This window comes from Adiantum capillus-veneris, chromosome 1 (assembly GCF_014529385.1).
Source record: "Adiantum capillus-veneris isolate H3 chromosome 1, ASM1452938v2, whole genome shotgun sequence".
Classification (NCBI taxonomy): domain Eukaryota; kingdom Viridiplantae; phylum Streptophyta; class Polypodiopsida; order Polypodiales; family Pteridaceae; genus Adiantum; species Adiantum capillus-veneris.
In genome coordinates, this window is record NC_140931.1 from 157,990,074 (window position 1) to 158,010,027 (window position 19,954).

Genomic DNA, 19,954 nt, shown 5'->3' on the forward strand with positions numbered 1-19,954 from the left:
GCAATAGCAAAGTTTTGACGGCAGCTATGTACCTTGCGGGTGATGCCATAAATTGGTACCAGGCATAACAAGAGGCACAGCTAGCCGCGCACCTAGAGGCAGCCGACGATTTCATGCCCCTCTCTTTTAGTTGGACTGATTTCCAAGACAAGCTCAAGGCGCGGTTTATGCCACCTCAGTACCTTGCACGATTGAAGGACGATTGGTGAGCTCTCAAGCAAAACGGTATGCCGGTTATGTCTTTCTCTAATTGTGTTTTGCAGCTCGGCACTCAATTACGCAGATCGGATGCGAAGCGCAAGGAGGCATTTCTTTACGGATTGGACGAGTATATCAAGTATGATGTCGAGGTACTCGATCCAATCGATCTCAACAAAGCGGTAGCAATTGCTCTCGCCCACGAGATGAAGCACAACAAAGGAAAGCCTAAGGAAAACAAGACTTCTCAAGGAACCTTGCAGAATTCTCAAAACGGAAAGAATGGTAAGAATGGTAATTCTTCTACCCCTTCTTCCTCTAATTCCTCGGAAAAGAACTCTAACAATGAATCTAAGGGTAAAGCTAAGACACCTGCAAAACCTAAGCTAACTCCTGATGAAAAAGCTTCACAAGGAATTATAGGAGGATATATCACGGCTGAAGAACAAGTGATTTATGCTAAAGAAGGTAGATGTTTTCAATGTCACGTCAAGGGGCACATTAAGAAGGCCCGTCCTAAGACAGTCCCACCTAAAGAACCAAAGGCACCCACAGCTAGCACAAACTCTGTCACAACACAACCTTCATCTTCTCATGACTCTGACACACACATTGATGAATCTCTCATGAAGTGTTATGGTCATGTAAAAGGACAGCGTTTTATCATATTGTTTGATCCAGGCAGTATGCATGATGTGATTAGTCCCCCTCTTGTTGAGAGAGCCCGCCTAGAGGTTAGTCAGAAATCTCCTCTCTAGGTTTTTGGCTTCGCTCCTGGGATGGACTCTCTCATCACGAAGGAGTGCCTTGATGTGATGTTTACCGTTCAGCAAGCTTCTTTTCGTAGGAAATTTCTTGTGTCTCCTCTCTCAGGATGTGATATGATATTAGGCATGAAATGGTTTCGTGAACTGAACCCTCTCGTTGATTGGGAGGCTCTAACTCTCACTTTGCATGCCAAAACAGATTCCCCCCTCACCATTCGTGCTGAGGAGGGCTTGCATTCTTTGCCTCTCATCTCGCATGTGCAGGTAAAGCGTGAATTACGACGAGGAGCACAAGCGGCATTCATTTATGCTGCTCCAGTTTCCCAAAGCATTCAAGCTCCAGGTAAGTATTCGGAGTTGTTTACGAAATTTAAACATCTCTTTTTGCAGGATGATCTCCCACCTCGTCTCCCACCGGAGCAGCCGGAGAACCATCGCATCGAGCTTATGCAGGGAGCGTAGCCGGTCAGTAAGGCTCCCTACCGTTTGAACAAGTCACAGGAGGAAGAATTAGAGTGACAACTCACGGAGTTGGTGGCTAGAGGATTCATACGTCCTAGTGTAAGTCCTTTTGCTGTCCCTATTTTGTTCGTTCGCAAGAAGGATGGTTCGTCTCGTTTGTGTGTTGATTATAGACCATTAAACAAAATGACCGTCAAGAACAAGTTTCCGATGCCCCGCATTGAGTATATCTTGGATAGGCTCAATGGGGCAAAGGTTTTCAACAAGGTCGATCTCAAAAGTGGATACCATCAGGTACGGGTATTCAAAGGCGACATTTTCAAGACTGCCTTTCGCACCGAGCGAGGGCAATGGGAGTATATTGTTATGCCTTTTGGATTGACAGGAGCCGTGGGTACGTTCAATCGTCTCATGGTAGGTCGTTTCGGTGATATGGTAGGTGTATGTGTGTGTATCTTTTCTCATTTTTTCTGCATCGTGGGAGCAACATGAATTAGATGTTGAAAGGGTACTAACTCGTTTGGATGAGTGTCAGTTATATATTGCAGCTAAGAAGTCGGAATTTTTTCTTACTGAAGTCACTTATCTGGGTTATATCATTTCTGGCGAGAGTGGTCTACTTTGATTGCACAAAGGCATCAAGCTGACCCCGCGAAGGTGGAATAGGTTCGTAATTGGGATTTGCCCAAAACTGCATATGATGTGCGTTCTTTTCTTGGTCTATGTCAAACATATAGTTCGCACATAGAGAATTTTGCACGCATTGCTGCACCTATGACTGATGTTTTGAAAAGGGTAAAGACTCGCCGTCAGCGTGTAGACTTGCCCGAGGCAGCCATTGAGGCTTTCGCAGCTCTCAAGGTTGCGGTGACAGAAGCACCATGTTTTATTCTTGCCTCTTGGGATGACCCCTTTGAGGTATGGACGGATGCGAGCAATGTCGCCATAGGCGTTGTGCTCCAGCAGCATGGTCGCCCAGTAGCTTTCCTTAGTCGGAAGCTCAATAGTGCGGAAAAGAATTATTCAGTTTATGATAAAGAACTTTTGTCTATCATTCACTCTCTTAAGCATTGGAAGCATTTTTTGTATGGTAGAGAGTTTACAGTGCGCACAGATCATCGAGCCCTCAAGTGGCTACAGTCTATACCTAGTGCATATTGGAGTGATCGCCAAGCGCGGTGGTCATAATTTTTTGAGCAATTTGGCGGTTTGATTGAGTATGTGCCTGGAAAAGCTAACCCTGTTGCAGATGCGTTGAGTCGCAAAGGACAGATTTTGGCTCTTGAGTCAAGAACCACATTTTCTATATAGGGTGAGTCTTTTGACAGTATGAAGAATCAATATGCAGATTCGGAGTTTGGTAAGTATTGGTTGCAGGCCCTTGCTTCCCAAGGGCCCAACAACTATCTCATTCGTGATGGATTGTTATTTTTTCGTCAGCGTCTATGTGTGTTGCCCTCTCTCAGGCCAGCCATATTGCATGATGCACATGACTCTCTCACGGGTGGGCACAGGGGTATGAACACCACATTGGAAAAGATTGAATGATTTTTCTATTGGCCTAAAATGCGAAAAGATATGTTTAGTTATGTCACACATTGCACTATATGTCAAAAAGTAAAAGCTCCTCGGGGTAAGCAGCAAGGCCTCTTACTTATGCTGCCTATTCCCGAGGGACCTTTTCAGGATATCTCTATGGATTTTGTGACTAACTTATCACCAAGTCAGCATTCAAGGAACACTTAATGTTTAACTATTGTTGATCGTTTCAGCAAATTCTGCATGTTGATTCCTTGTAAGGCTACAATTAGTGCACAAGATGTTGCACAATTGTTTATAAAGCATTGGTACCCTCTCTGTGGTTTGCCAAAGTCCATTGTTTCAGATAGGGATGTTAAGTTTACGTCCAACTTTTGGCGTGCGCTCTTTGAAAATTTTGGCACACAGTTGAATTTTTCATCCGCTTTTCATCCACAGTTAGATGGTCAAACGAAAATTTATAATCAATTGGCTTTTGATGTGTTGAAATCTTATGTTCATGATCAGCAGTCTCAATGGGAGCCCTATCTCCCATTGGTTCAGGCTATTCTCAATGATTCCTTCTCTTCTGCTATTGGTCGAACTCCGTATGAGGCAGCTTTTGGCTGCCGATTCCAGTTACTGTTGACTCGATCGGTCAGTCAAATGCCTGATGCCAATGCTGAAAGTCAGTCATTGGATGAGATTTCTGAGAGTGTGAAGCTTCGGCTAAGCAAGACTCATGAATCTTATTCTAGACAGACTAACAAGCATCATCAGGAGGTCTCGATCAAGGAAGGAGATTGGGTGTATCTACGAATTATGAAACAACGTCTTAAGCAAGTTGGAAAGAAATGTCCAAAGTTATCTTTTTGTATGTATGGTCCATTTCCAGTCATCAAAAAGATTAATGAGGTTTCAATGAAATTAAAGTTTCCTAACTCTTGGTCAATGCACAACGTTTTCCATGTTTCTTGGTTGAAAATGTTTTAGGGAACACCTCCAAAGGACGTTTCGGAAGAAGAAGAACCGGAGATCATCGACGAAGTAGAAGTCATGGAGCCGGAGCAAGTCTTCTTGCATCGGTTTCGCCATGGTTCGAAGAAACAAGTATGACAGCATTTTTTGAAGTTCAAAGATCGAGGAACCCATGAAGCGGTGTGGGTAGACGAAGAGTTCTTCAAGGATTATCCAGAGTTGTTGGCAGACTACAAGGAAGCCATGCAGCTCGGTACTAGTATCTCACTTTAAAAAGGAGGGGATGTCACGTGACACATCCCAACCTTATGTGTCTGTGGACAAGCTACACCATAGCAGGGTTTCCGTCAAGTCCAGTCAAGTTAGATTAGAAGTGATCTGGCACTTTTGTGAGTCTATTCGTAGATCGTGCATGCCCAGTCACTCAGTGTAGATGCATATCCTCTAGTTGCACACTGCATAAGCATAAGCATTTCCATCAGATTCCATCAGAGTCAGTTTGGGGAATTTTCAGATGACTTTATCCCATTTTTCGCTATTTTTGACATTTTTCACTTATTTATTAAGTGACTTTTGTTGGGTACTCAGTAGGGCAAATTGGGTAAGTTAATATATAAGCAAACCCAAGTTAGCACAAATTGGCAGACGAGCAAAGGCACAGCAGGCTTCCCCAAGCAACAGGTGTCCAACCCTCTCTCAGCAAGACCCTCTCCAACCCCTTGGCGAAGCCACTCCCTTCCATAGCGTTTTCAGCCATCGCCATAAGAATCCCTCCCTTGGCATTTTCCAAAGCAAGCTATCGCCACCCCATGTTCCTTCATGCGTGGCGTTTTCACTCCCCGTTGGCAGCAGTCCCCAAAATTTACTAACGCTAGCAATTGCTTGGAGATCTGCAGCGTTTTTGGCCTCCACTGTTCAGCGTTTTACAGCAGGTTATCAGCAGTACATCATCGTTTTACAGCAGGGTTTTTAGCAAGGAAAACGCAGCCCCTTTGCTGGAGTTTATCGACAGATACATCAGCGTTTTGTCCTTACCATTCCAGCCCGACAAAACAGTCATTTTCAGCCTTAAGACAGCAGTAGAAACAGCCCATTTCAGCCCCGAAACAGTCCATGAAAATCAGCAGATAGAAGATCCCAATTTTCAGCCACGAAGTTGTCGTTGTCATCACCGTCGTCGTCATCGGCATAGTCCCATTGCATCAGTCCATTGCATTCGCATTGTACGCCTTTGTGCAATCAAAGTAGACCACTCTCGCCGACGAGAGTGGGGCCTTCGGAGGAGGGTTTTACAACCTCTCGGTGTCGTATCTCTTCTCTCTCCTTCTCTCAGTCTCATTCACTTGCACGCACAATATCCACTCACTTTGTTCGTGACCACATCACTCTACAAGACGGAAGGCTCTCTCCTTCCCTAAGAACTAAAAGGAACCTTGAGCAAATAAAGATCACTAATCTTGAGAAATTACAACATTTATTCCGCTGCACCTTACAGAACTACTACCAGAACCTGCAACATCCTCAACAGAGTCTCTATCCACAGAAGGCAGACGTGCATCGGTGCCTTGCATAACATTCCAAATGCCTTGGATTTATTAGAGGAATTTCAGGATGTATTTCCTGAAGAATTACCCTAAACCATCCTAAAGTTTTGGCACATTTTGGTTGCACTAGTAATATCCTTAATTTTCCTTGCAAAAGTCTCATTGTAGGTATAAAGGCTCTGTTTGGTTTGACATTAGGTTTTATTGTTGATCTTCCAAGGGGCTGCAAGAACCAATGAACCGTCTGCGCGCGCTTGATTCTGGAAAGGTGGAGTATCTGAAATAGTCTAGCTATGGCTAGCAACTTCTACATTCATCCCATCCCTACCCCACTCCCTATATCATCGGGCTGGCCTTGATTCTCTCTACCATCCTCTTTTGAGCATAAGTGCGGTCAATAACCCGAAGGTTATTTGCGGAGTTATAAATTTTGACACTAGAGAGATTAGCAGATTTCGACGCCCACGTCCTCTTCGTAGATTGCATCGACGTTGTCTGTCATATTTGTTGACAGGTTCATCAACGGCATGAAAACGTAAAGTCTGGAAAATTACTTACCTAAGAATGCAACATATCTTCTAGTATTTGGTTAACCCTTTCTGTTTAACCATCAGACTGCGGATGATTTGCCGTACTCATACTTAGAGTAGTATGTAAATCTATCACTTACATGCTGGAGAGGTCGCGGCTCGTTTGGCTTTAGGAGAGCGTTAAAGATAAAAAAGACACTCTTGCAAGTGGTGAATTGTACGCATGAAATTTACTATGGAGTATAGTGGTTGCTGTAGCCAGCTAGCAATAGAGGGGCCATAACTTTTTGTGAAACATGGTTTTCGGACTCGTTAATTTCTTGATTTGGACTTATGCTCAGAATCCATCACTTTTTGCATTTTCACTGTTTCGGAGGTCGGTTTGGCGTCGGCTGAAAATTTTCATCCTCTAATTCTTTATTTGGATATTGAAACGGTTGCCAAAAAGCCTAATGGTTTTGACTTTGCAGGAACTTTAGGAATAATCACTAATGTAACCACCAACGGTAATAGCACTCCTCGCCGATCGTGCCGAAAGCGATCTTTACTATATCTTCATCGACTGTCCTTATTGGTTGTACATGCATCATACAATGTCTTACAGAGGCTACATATCAAGTTTGAGACCATACTTTGTATATTCAACTGTATTTAGCCTTCATAGTATTTGTTATGGCCATGATTTTGGTTGCAAATAATTGAGAGTATGTATTTTTTAGGTATAGCGATGATAAGAATCATGGATTGATTGTCCTTTATTCAAAGTAAACTCTCTTTGTAGAAAGATTCTAGATTAGGCAATAAGCAAATTTTTGAAGTTTTGCAAAAAAATGCAGATTTAAGGAGGAAATTCCTTTCGTGTCTCTTTGGCATAGAACATGTGTATGAAGCTTCACAAGGCAAAGCTTTAATAAGCTTCAAAAGTCTGAGCTTTAAGATTTTAAATATAAAAGTTAAATATGGCTAGTTCACTTCATTATCCATTATAAGCACAACATATGGGGGACTCCCAGATTTCTCTTGTCAGCTTTTCAGGAAAATTTGCAGGATATGACATGTGACTTGGCATGGTGCCACTTATATATGTGTATATACATATATATATGTATATACACACACACACACACACACACACACATATATGTGTGTGTGTGTGTGTGTGTGTGTGTGTGCGTGCGCATATATACTCTTTCTCCATCATTTTGCAATTTAGCAAGTTTTCTATTGGCATTATTTTGCACTTGGGATGCCCTACTTCTCATGCTTTCTCCCACCTCAGAAATTTGCAAAGTGTAGTAGTTGATGTCGTTCATCAACCCTTGTGCTTGTGATCTGATTGCCCTTGGGTGCGGAATTTAAAATGCATGGCCCATAGGTTGTTGCCCTGCCTTTGAACTTTGTATATGAGATTGTTCTCTGGAACTTGGCTTGAAGCTCAATAGAGGGAACTAGCATCTATTCTTCTCTTTGGGACATATGAAGAGAGATTGTTGTTGCAGCGGGTGGGTTCATAGGCTTGTCTTATTCTTTTTCTCCCTCAATCTTTTGAGTTAAACTTGATTTTAGTGAGTATGGCACTTCTTTATTGCATTTGGTCTCTACTTTTTTCCTTTCCATTTCCTCCTAATTTGACTCTTCTTCCAATTGTTCAAACAATGGTGGCATTGAAGGATGTTTCGTGTTGATTTTTGTTGGTTTCTATTTTTCAGCAAAATCCCCTTCTAGAATCCTACCTGTGTTGTAGGCTTCTTGCATTCTCTTCAATCTAGCCATTTTTGCTGTGGATCTTCTCGTGCATTCCTCCGGAGTTACACCTTAGTATTGGACCATTGCTTGCTGAAGATTTACTAGCTCAATATAGATGTTATTAAACTCACTGTACAGATGAGAAGCCAAATTCGGGAGAGGCATACTATCGGCCACAAACTTGTAGCCACCAAACAATGTTGCAACCTCATGTTGTTTGGTCTGGCTAGATACTATATGGCCAAGAAACAGTGCCAAAAAGTATCGAGATGAGCGGAGTGAGTCAATCTTCTCAAGCAACAGGAAAAGATTACTTTTTTCGTTTCTTTAGATTTTTCTAGGAATTTTTAGAGTTTTTTAATAATTTTTTGTACATATTGTTGCATTTTTGTGTTTTTTCAAAAATTAGTTTTTGGATTTTATTTTCAGAATCTCCTAATCAAGAGGATTTCATTTCTCCTGCTGGATCTTGACTCCAGTCGTGGCTAGAACAGCTGGACTACCCTTATATATAAATCACCTGATGCAAAAAAGTTGATATGTTCTTTCAAAGGGGGAAGCGAAACAACCAAAAATCAGAATTGCTTTCCAAAAAACTGCCATGGGAAGTGAGCACACATCTGTCTAGAAAGCATTTCCAAAAGACATTGAGATTCTGGTCAGTACCACATGAGATGAGGAACAAGGAAATCCCTTGACTAGTTGGGTTTTTATAATAAGAGGTGCTGTACACTGCATGTGCAAAGTTCTCACCTTCGTCACTTGTATGATTTGTACTCTCACACAAATTTCAATTGAACTTACAAATATGTATGGTGTAATGAATAGTACAACACCTTCCGTGTCTAATACAAATGAGACTAGCGTTACTCTTCGTCAGCAAAATCGTTCTATTGCCTTTTGCAAGATAGATTGGTTAATTTGGGCGTAAGGAGTGAGGTCAAGTAGTATGTCAATGTTTGCTGGTCTGGTATTGGTATAATACTGTGGCATAAGCGTAATGTACCTACTAGCTGAGTTTACTATGGGTTGGGGTGTGTTGCTCCATACTTCTTCCACCTTATGAGGTTGTTACTCAACTCAAGTTTGGGGACTGGATAAGTCATCCCCTTCATGGGCAGAAACTTCTCCCTACTTTTCTTCTGTTAAAGACGATTATTTAAGGAGCTAAAATTGTTTCCTCAGTAAAGGTCAACCTGAGTCATGCTCATTTGATTCAAGAATACTTACTTTCTCTGTTATTCATGCAGTGTAACTTGACATATGCACTCTTCATCCTTTCTGTGAACCTCGAGGTAATTATCCTATTTGGTCTTCACACCTTGAGCCTGTCGGATTATATGTGTAGAGGACATTCTTGTGCCTTGTATCTCTTTGGGTCTCTTTGGACCTAGATCTTTTAAACAACTTTAAACACTTCTTAGTACGTGTGCTGCATCTTTCATGCATAGTTTAGGCACTTTCTAGTGTAGAAGTATGTGAGACGTATGCAAGTTATCCTGCAAATTTTCATTGTCGCAATTCTATACACCCACCCACTTCCTTTCCTGTTATGTAAATGCCTTACTCCCTGTTATGGTATTGCATTACACCATGCAAATCTGGATAATGGTATTTGAGCCAGATTGATGATCATGTGAAAAAGTGTGATACTAGTGCTCATTAGTGTCCCCATGGTAGATATAAATTATGTCGAAATGCATAAAGAGGTGTCTAAAATTTAATCCCAGGTCAAATGTAGTGCACGTTAAATTTGTAAACAAGGCAATAGCTAGCATTTGAGGCAAAACATATTTTAAAGATGGGAAGATTATTGCAAGGGCCAACAATTTGAAGCTGCCCTATTTACAAACATGCATTGTATGTTCTTTTGAGTGTGGGCATTAGCTTACATAGCACTTCCTATGATGACACTCGTATGTTTTGTGTAAGCTTTATTTCAATTCGCGAATCAATTTTCTCCAAAATGACTAAGCATGTGCATGTTGTTGCATGATCATGTATATATGTGCCTGTATTATAACATAATGGCATGGGTCCATTTCGTGCAGGGGCTTGGAGTTTTAGTATTGTCAGAGCTACTTTCAAACATGAAGTTGCTCCTAATAGAGAGAATATTCACTGAGAACATGCTTACAGCTTTCCTTCTAGTAAGTTCCTTCTTAAACTACACATTAGTTATTCACAAGTCGGTTCGGCGTATGTTGAGATCTTGTTTCAAATCTCTTCTTTATATCAGACATATAGGGCTTGATCTTTTATTGTGCACCCCAAGGAGGGATTCCATTTTTGAGAGGGTGAAATGCTTGACATGAGTGGGTGTACCCATTTCTGCATTTGGGTTGTTGCTGCCACAATTTTTTGTAAAGTACGTGCACATGGGATTGGAATGGAGAAATAAATGATTATGCTTGAACTAGTACAGAGGGCTAGATTGGGGGACTATGTGACTATGACTTCACTTTGTAATTTGGACTTCCCATCGAAGGGCCAAGTCTCAGCCATTGTCTATTGTGTTGGTTAAAAGCCAGAAAGTAGCATGCATGGTTGTAGCTTACAGCATAGGAGCAACTTGGTTGCGGACATAGCAAAAAGGAAACTTGTGTTGGTGGTGGAATTTGCAGGCAAATGTTCCAACAGGTTTGGTGAATCTTTAGTCTGAACACCATCTTCGCTTCCCCAAGTCTGGCATATGGTATATTGTTAATCTACTGCTTGGCTTTGGTGGCTGGAATGGGTCTGATGAGGGTCCTCAACCTAAAGGTCCAGCTTTGATGGCACTCACGTCATCCGGAGTGTATGCCTTTAAAAATTTTCAAATGCTGGCTCAAAGGTAAGCTGTTGGAGGTTAAATATGATAAGCTTTCTATTTGCTGATTGGGAGCATGTATTCCATGTTTGCGTGCAGGATAAAGATGAAGATAGATGCGTGAGCCCCAGAAGATACTATAGGGCTGACATTGTCTTACTGTGTGAAAACTGTGCAGCTGCCAAATATTGATGTTGGTTTATTGTGCCAAAGTGGCTTCCCCTCCATCTACTGTGGTTTTGGGTAGTTAGCCAGCCCGCGCGTTCCAGGGCCGCCTTGACAGGCATCTGGTTTTGGCTTTTAGTACAAATGCACTGCAAATGTAAATTTACAAGAAAGGGGAAGAGATTATTTGAATTCACATGCAGGAGAATACTACAAACAGTGGAGCAAAGGGCTCGTCCTAGATATCGGACTCTCTGCCGACGTGGCAGGGAGGTCCGCCCACTGGCAACCGGCCCCATTTAAAAAGGTTTAAACACCCCCCCCCCCCCCCCCCCTTTCCTTGGTTTAAACCATATAACCGTTTGAACACGGGTTTGGAACAAACCATCGGGCTATGCTAGTGGTTGAGCATCATGTCTCTCACCGCGGGTACCCGAGTTCAAACCTCGTTGCTGGTTTTTAATCACCTTTTTGGATTGAGCATTTGGCCTTTTGTGCAAACCAAGGCCGTTGGAAAAAAAACTAGTGTCGAAAATGACCTACTGAACCGGCCAGCAAGTCAACATGCGCGCCACTTGGACGACTCTCAAGGGTGCCACATCCTTGAGAGTCCAATATCTAGAGAGAGCCGGAGCAAAGAGGACTCCCTTTCTCGCAACGTAGAGAATGGGAGCTAAGACGAATGGAAACAATGGTGCGGATTGCACTCAATGGGATGGGCTCAAGGATGTAGGGATGGGTTCGGTTATCACATTCGGAGAAGAAGAGAGATTTGTAGTTTGGGCAATGTGTGGTGTAATGATTGAAGCGAGAACCTCCGGATTTCTCCCAAGCCGTGATACATTGGCGTTGTAAGAATGCCTCATTAACTTGGAAGTCAATCGACGCATCCTTGACCAAGTGACATGCATCCCATCTTCCAAACCATTTCTTGATGTCAAACATCCACCCCGAACTTAGTATTTTGCTCTTGCATGTCTTTTGGACCTTTTGACTTGCTTCATATGCGATTCTAGGAAGTCGATACGAAGGGCTACGTTGTGTCTTAAGCATGTACTCCACAACCCTTTGCATGCCCAAGACCTCAATGGGAAGCGATCCGGACTCAAGAAGTAAGAGCATGTAGGGCGTTTGTATCTTGACTTGGAGAAAGTTGGTGAGAAAACGCTTTTGGACGTTTTCAAACTCTTTCCACGTAGACTTCCCAATGCTACCACCCCACATCTCCACTCCATAAAGAAGCACCAGTGTCACCAATGTGTCAAAGAGGTACTTTTTGAGAGGCCGACACTTGATCTCTCCAGCATTGCACATATTCTCAAATGCATAATGAGCCCTCTTTCCGGCTTCCAAGCGACGCATTGTGCAATCCTTCCATCTATGCTTGGATGGAACCTCAAGGCCAAGGTACTTGAAGCTATCTACCACTTCAAGTTGCTCATTGTTGTATACAATGCACGGATTTTCATCATTGAGGGTCTTTACAAGCATAACCTTGGTTTTGGATCCATTCACGATCAGCCTGCTATGTAGGCAAAAGTGTTCCAAGACACTCATAAGCTTTTGTGCATCTTCTAAGGTATGTGCCAAGAGCACTACATCATCGGCATAAAGCAAAAACATGATCATCGCATTTCCAATCTTAACCTCTTCTATGCCTTCTTGTTGCATAAAATCAAGAACCATGCATTCCAATTCATCAATGAGTAGCCCAAAGAGGGTTGGGGAAAGTGGGCATCATTGTTTGACACCAATGGTGCTTGCAAAAAATTCTGAAATTCCATCTCCCATACGTAGTCGACATATCACTTTTTGGTAGATGCGAAAGATTGCATGCATAAATTCTCTCGGCACTTGAAGGTTTTGCATACGTCTCCAAATATTTTCTTCGCGGTACCATGTCAAAAGCTTTCTTGAAATCCACAAAGCAACAATACAACTTTTTTTTTTTCAATCGAGACGCTTCCATAAGAACTCGAAGAGTGACAAGGTGATCAATAGTGCTATGATGCTTTCAAAAACCTGCTTGGCCTATCCTACGTTTGCCGTTCTTTTCAGCCCATTCACTTATCTTCATCTCCATGATACATCCAAATAACTTTGCCATCAAAGAACCAACCATTATAGTTCGATAGTTGTTCACATTGTTTACATCTCCTCCTTTGTGCAAAAGTTTGATCCAATTTTCACTCCAATCATGAGGCATGCCATGCTGAAGTGTAAAGTTAAACATATCGCATAACCAATAAGAGAGAGAGAGAGAGAGAGAGAGAGAGAGGGGACATGGGAGAGAGGGGTGGAGCTCACTCCAAGAAGGGAGAGAGAGAGAGAGAGAGAGAGAGAGAGAGAGGGGGGGGGGTGGTGGGCGAGAGACACACACGTACAGAGGGGAGACATCACGAGAGGGGTCGAGAGAGAGGGAGAAAAGAAGAGGGATTATAGAGTGACTAAGAAAAGAGAGAGGAAGAAGGGAGTAGGAGATACGAGGACTTTAGGAAGGGATGTGGTTTTTAAAAGAGGAGTTGGAGGAAGGGAAGGTGGTTAGAGGAGTAGATGGAGAGAGGAGGTGGAGGAGAGGAAGGATGTTGGAGGAAGAGGCTGAGGAGGAGGAGGAAGGGAAGAGGAGGAAACACATGAGGAAGGGGAGGTAGAGAGGGCGGCACTCCCAAAAAAAAAAAAGCTTGCTCGAAGATCTAACTCTTTTTATGTCTGTTCGACTGGCAGAGCCCGAGTGTGCATTGTGTACCCGGGTGAGTGTGTGCGCACGTCTGTTTTGCATAGTCGATGAAACAAAAGTCGTCGTGTAGGAGAAGGGCCTGTACTACCCTGTAGAGGGCAACACTGGACAACATTCAAGAAACATTCTTAAGAAGATACAAACCAAAAGTCACGGAGTTCGCCGGGGCTTAGGTTCAAGAACAACAACAACCATACCTCACAAATCAGTGTTCACGACAATTTGGCAACCGAGCCGGTCCTGTAGTAGAACTTTTCTGTCTGAGGCAGCAACAACAAGCATGTCGTACTCATCTTCAGACCTAGGAGGTAGCTTCTACATCCACTCTATCGCCACCATTACACAACATTTTGTAGTGCAAGCATTGATGTTATCCAGCCTGTGTAATCCTGGATCAATCAGGCGATGATTCATGAGTGCCCTCAAGAGGGTGTGAGCAGTCAAACGCCATCTCTCTCTCTCTCTCTCTCTCTCTCTCTCTCTCTCTCTCTCTCTCTCTCTCTCTCTCTCTCTCTCTCTCTCTCTCTCACACACACACACACACACACACACACACACACACACACACAACAGTTTTGAGTCGCAATGTTCTTGGCCATCAGTGGCAGCCAATTAGGGTGGCTTAATTGGTAAAAAGGCTGTAGAGAGAGGGCCTGGTAGACTTGCAGATTTGAGAGAGAGAGAGAGAGAGAGAGAGAGAGAGAGAGAGAGAGAGAGAGAGAGGCGGGGGGGGGGGGGGGGGGGGGGGGGTCTCGTAGAGATTGACACAGGCAGCAACAATAACATTGTATAGAGAGAGAGAGAGAGAGAGAGAGAGAGAGAGAGAGAGAGAAGAGGGCTCGGACAAGCCTGGGCAGCATTTGTTTTCGCAAGCACGAAACTTCTCTCTCTCTCTCTCTCTCTCTCTCTCTCTCTCTCTCTCTTTCTCCAATTAGAGAGAGAGAGAGAGAGAGAGAGAGAGAGAGAGAGAAGGGGGGGGGGAGTAATATGTACAAAAATAGGTGTTCCAAATGCTTTTTTAATCTTCAATAGGGAGAATAACAGGAGATGCCTGTTTATTTGGTTGCCGGATTTTTAGGAAGGGGGAAAAGGAGGGGGAGACAATAGCATGTTTCCCCCTCCTATTAAGGAAGGCGGTGGGCAGCTCTCTCTCTCTCTCTCTCTCTCTCTCTCTCTCTCTCTCTCTATATATATATATATATATATATATATATATATATATATATATATATATATATATATATGTATGTATGTATATGTATATATGTATATGTATGTCATGCGCTATTGTGCAACTTCTCTCTTTGTCTACTTTGAAGCAGGGGACACTATCTTGGACAGAGACGGCTGGTTGCACTCTACTTTGCCAAAAATCTAGGTTGCCCGTGGAGATGGTGGCCTGTGCTCCTTGCCTGCCAAAAGCTTAGGTAGCGAGCAGGCTCGCCTATGCTCCCTACTTGCCACAACCTAACTATGAGTGTCCATGTGTATATATACATTTCAATAAATTGTACATATTTGAATGTAAACAAACTATAGTCAAGAAAAGAGAGAGAAAGGAAAGAAGTTTCTCAATGCCAAATGGGTAGAGAGTGACGTGGAAACTCCTATGAGCATGGACACAAATTTGCTCGTCAATATCTGCCTTTTCTGCATAAAATGAAGCAACACACACTGTCTTGGACAGAGGAGGCTGGCTGCGCTCTGCTTTGCTAAAAACCTAGGCTACCCATGGAGATGGCGGCCTGTGCTCCTTGCATGCCAAAAGCTTAGCAGAGAGCACCCTTTCCCTCGCTCCCTGCCTGCCACAAACTAAGTATGAGTAATGTGTATGTGTGTATTTTAATAAATTGTATACATTTGAATGTAACTATATTCAAGAAAAGAGAGAGAAATGAAAAAAGTTTTCCAATGTCAAATGGGTAGAGTCACGTGGAAACTTCTATGAGCATGGACACAAATTTGCTTGCCAATATCTTGCTTTTCTGCCTAAAATAAAGGAGCGCACATTGTCTTGGACAGAGGAGGTTCTACTTTTCCAAAAACCTAGGTTGCCTGTGGAGATGGCGGCTTGTGCTTAGGCAGCGAGCAGATTCGTTGCGCCCCCTGCCTGCCACAACTCAAGTATGAGTGTCCATGTGTAAATATACATTTCAATAAATTGCATACATTTGAATTTAAACATATTATAATCAAGAAAAGAGAGAGAAAGGAAAGAAATTGCCCAATGCCAAATGGGTGGAGTCATGTAGAAACTCCTATGAGCATGAACACAAATTTGCTCGCCAATATTTGCCTTTTCTACCTAAAATGAAGCAGCGCATGTTGTCTTGGACAGAGGAGGCTTGATGCGCTCTCCTTTGCCAAAAACTTAGGTTGCACGTGGAGATGACGGACTGTGCTCCTCGCCTGCCAAAAGCTAAGGCAACGAGCAAGCTCGCCCGTCCTCCCTACCTACCACAACCCAAGTAGGAGGCTCCATGAGTATATATGCATTCCAATAAATTGTATACATTTGAACTTAAACAGACTATACTCAAGAAAAGAGAAAAAAAGGAAAGAAGTTGCCCAATGCCAAATGGGTAGAGAGTCATGTGGAAACTCCTATGAGCATGGACACAAATTTGCTTGCCAATATCTGCTTTTTCTGCTTAAAGGTAGTGCCAATAAACCTCTTGTGGTCTGAAATTGAAATTGCGAGGGTGCAGTGTGCGCACATGGAGCATCCAATTGACATTGTGTTAATAAAATGTTGATGTGGCAACAAAAATGCATATGATGCATTGAGGACATCAATATAGAGCCATCCAATGAGGTTAAGTTGTTGCATCACAAACCTTGTGGGAACACATATATATGGATACGGGACACACCTAGCTTGTTTGGAGAGTCTATTGCACTCGATGTGAATACTTCAAGCCTTAGTCAATCAAGCATGGATGTTCATGCCTCTTGAGAATTTATGTTTGAATTTATCATTTTAGAAACCTTAGCAAGGTTCCCACAACCACTTTAAGCGTCTTAACACCTCATGGTTGGGTACGATTCCCACTTCGAGGTTAGTCCTAGCTTGCGTAAGGTCAAAGGACTTTTTAATACTAACTTTTGGAGGTCTTTAATGAAGCTAACCCTAAGGTCTTTTAAAGCTACATTAGATGCACGTTGCTCTTTGATAGACTACCTCCGTTTGGACCTTTTTTGAGATGTAACCATCTTTCCTCTTGGTCACTTGCTGAGGTAAATCTTAAAGCACTTATTGCACAATGCTCTTTGGTAGACCGTCTCCTTTTGGACCCCTATTGACATGTAACCATTTCTCCTTTCGGTCCCGTGTTGTTGAGATAGGTCTAGAAGCACATATATATATACTAACTCTTGTTTCCCTTTTTCTTCCCATATTAAGTGATCAGTTCAATATGAGAAAATCATTTAGTAAAGTTAAATATTATATTTTATGGCAATACCTCTCTCGTGAAATCATAGTCGTCCTTGACTATGAGGTAGAGAAGATAAAGCCTAGTCATTAGTACATGTTTCTTAGCGGGTAGAGGATCCCTTTTTACCCTGCGAAATCATTACATAATGGATGACTAATCCATTTGGTGCTCGGGAGACTTAGCTGCCGCAAGCATGTCTGCTGTTTAGTCCATATCATACTTCCAAAGTAGAGTGACAAGTTCTACTTGGTGTTTGGGAGACGTTGTCACCACAAACATGATCCTAAGCATGCATACTTCTTAAATTTTGTGCATAATAAAAGAAAGATAATGAGTCTTATAAGACAAAAACTTTGTTCATTTAAAATGCATTTTCATTTTCTTACTCTAGTATAGCATTGTAAGCATTGAAAGGTTTATATTATCCTTAAGCTAGGTTCCTTATCCATCTAGCATCTTTAAAAGGATAATTCTTAAAATTAACAAGATATCATTGGATAATCTTACCGTTTCTTAGTACCCTATCTTCGTGTGTCGAAGAAGCAATTCGGGTTGCAACACCTCTTCTTGATCTTTTATCTCTAGCGGGTCCTTCATTATTGGTTCTTTTTGTGGTTCTCCTTTGTAAGGCTTGAGTAGGCTCACATGGTTAACACTGTGAATGAGCCAATGGTTGGGCAACTTTAATTGATAAGCCATTGATTGGCTTAAGAATTTTAAAAGGACCATAGTATCTTTTCGCTAGTTTAGCATAATACCCTTGGTGACCTGTAAGAATCTTACCCGTAGTATGCCTTAGAGCCTTGAGAAACTTTAGCAAGACCCAATAATTTTTCTTAACTTGGTTAAGGCTCTTTTGTGCTTATTAGTAGCAACCCTTTTTGACTTTGTTGTAAGATGGATATAACCCTTTTTACTCTTACAAAAAAAAAGAGGAAAGATGGGTAGACACTTGGTATTATTTTGACTTCACTTGTGGAAGATTTTATTCATTATTTAGATGAAATCATGTCTTCAAGTGAAGCTTGGATAGTTCTATTAAAAACTTTGTCTGGCATCAAATCTAAATATAATAAAATTAGGTTAAAGTTGAAATTATATTCTTTAACCATGCGCATTAATGAAAATATTGTATCGTTCGCTAATAGGTTAAAGAGAATCAAAGATAGTGTATGTTAAAGCTCTATTATTTGACAAAGATTGTATTGCAGTTTTACTCAGTAGTCTACCTCTTGAGTTTCATCAAATTGTGATAATGGGGCCTAATAAGCCATGTGGAGGTGTGGACTACATGCAAAAGGAAGGGCTATGGGACCTAGGGGAATACACATAAGTCCTCTCCGCAAGAGTCCAAACAAGAATTTAAATTTGACTCTCTGTCCTACTTTTTGATGTGACCATTTATCTCTCCTCTATTTTTAGTGCCAAAAAAAGGCCCTATGACCAATAAATATGACCTAAGGGGCTTAAATGGGCATCATGCAAAAAACCAAGGTGGTGAAGAGAAGGCTTCATCACATCATTACACCATCAGCTTTGAAAATTAGTACTTCATCCCACCCTAATCAAGATTCACCTTCACCTATAAAAAGTGAAAAAGATTCTTGTAAGTCTCGGCTATATTCATCAGTAGTGAAGATCTTCCCATATACCTTAAGTAGTAGGGGACTTTTGGATCTTTCCTCTTTTACCTTGAAAGGTGTATTCCTCATAGAAGTATGTACAATGTCATTGTACGCATACTCTATAAGAGGTAGGTACTTATGTCATTGAGAACGTTGATCTACTTCCATGACATAGGCTTTTAGTAGATTCAAGAATCGTTAGATTAGTTATTTCACTTTTGGTCATCCGTTTGTGGATGATAGGCGAAAAGAGAAATTTAATCTACTTCCTAGATTTTCAAATAGACCCTTCTAGAAATTACTCGTCATTCTAAGATCTTTGTCCGACACTATGGATGTTGGCAAGCCATGATACTTGAAAATTTGAGATCTAGAGAGGGTTACCGTTTGATGTGCCTTAATAGTCTTTTTTTGACAAGCATAGAGTGTGTTTTCTTGCTAAGCCTATCGATTGAAACAATCCAAGACTTTGTTTCCCTCTATCAAATTTTAATTTTTGGTATACCGCGCATTTTGAAACATACTCTTGTATGTTTACTTTTCATGGCAGGCCAACAAAAATACATTTTTACTCCTTGAAGAGTAGATTATGCCTCTTTGCCCCACATAAGGAGAAGCACAGGATTCGTACATGACTTTCTTACTGTATGGGTGAGTAACACATAGCCTATTTCCGTTTGGAAGATAGCCATCCTTCAAGGTGAATGGTTCTTTTTTTCTTTCCTAATGCAAAGGCTGTAATTACCTACTTAAAGTCTTGGTCAGTAGCATACTCATCTATCATAAAAGATAGATCATTGTGAGTTGCTATAGACACCACATTTACCCTTGGCCGTTGTGAAAGTGCATCGATCACTTGATTGTGCTTGCCAGCAATGTGAGCAATATGAAATTTAAATTGTGAAAGAAAATATTTCCACCTCATTTGTTTGTCGAAAAGCTTGGTTTTCGTGATGAAGTACTTGAGACTTTGTGATCCATTCGTAGGATGAATGGAGTCCCTAAAAGATAGTGCTTCCATGTGTCTAGGGCATGTAAAATAGCTAAAATCTCTTTTTCGTACATGCTCAAGACCCGTTCATCGACATTGCACCTTCGGCTCTCATATGCTATGGCATGCCCTTCTTGAAGCAAAACTGCTCCAAGGCAATCACCACAAGCATCACATTGGACCTAAAATGGCTTTGAGAGATCCAGAAGCATGAGGACTGGTTGAGAGATAATCTTCTCTTTGAGCTTGTCAAAAGCATTTTGTTCTTTAGCAGTCCATGAATATTTAACGTTCTTCTTTGTTAAGCCATGCAATGGTCCTACTATTTGAGAGAATTTTGCTATGCAACATCTAAAGTATGCACACATACCAGTAAAGCTTCTTAGCTCATGTAGATTCCTTGGATTAGACCATGCTTTTTTTACCTCCAGCTTTGATGGATCCTTA

At 41.8% G+C, this 19,954-nt stretch overlaps 1 protein-coding gene across 1 annotated transcript; it reads left to right on the top strand.

Annotated features, from left to right (window-relative positions):
- Positions 1–8,012: 8,012 nt before the first annotated feature.
- Positions 8,013–10,869, top strand: LOC147465873 (uncharacterized). The gene is made up of 7 exons (XM_086512715.1): positions 8,013–8,021; positions 8,757–8,810; positions 8,994–9,038; positions 9,795–9,893; positions 10,368–10,383; positions 10,507–10,576; positions 10,652–10,869. Exons 1-7 carry the CDS (start codon positions 8,013–8,015, stop codon positions 10,674–10,676), a joined length of 318 nt encoding a protein of 105 aa, XP_086368841.1. The 3' UTR covers positions 10,677–10,869.
- Positions 10,870–19,954: the final 9,085 nt, after the last annotated feature.

Coding starts and splice junctions, on each gene's coding strand:
- LOC147465873 (XM_086512715.1), top strand. Junction 9,039..9,794: donor TCCTTTCTGTGAACCTCGAG/GTAATTATCCTA, acceptor CATTTCGTGCAG/GGGCTTGGAGTTTTAGTATT. Junction 10,577..10,651: donor TTTCAAATGCTGGCTCAAAG/GTAAGCTGTTGG, acceptor GTTTGCGTGCAG/GATAAAGATGAAGATAGATG.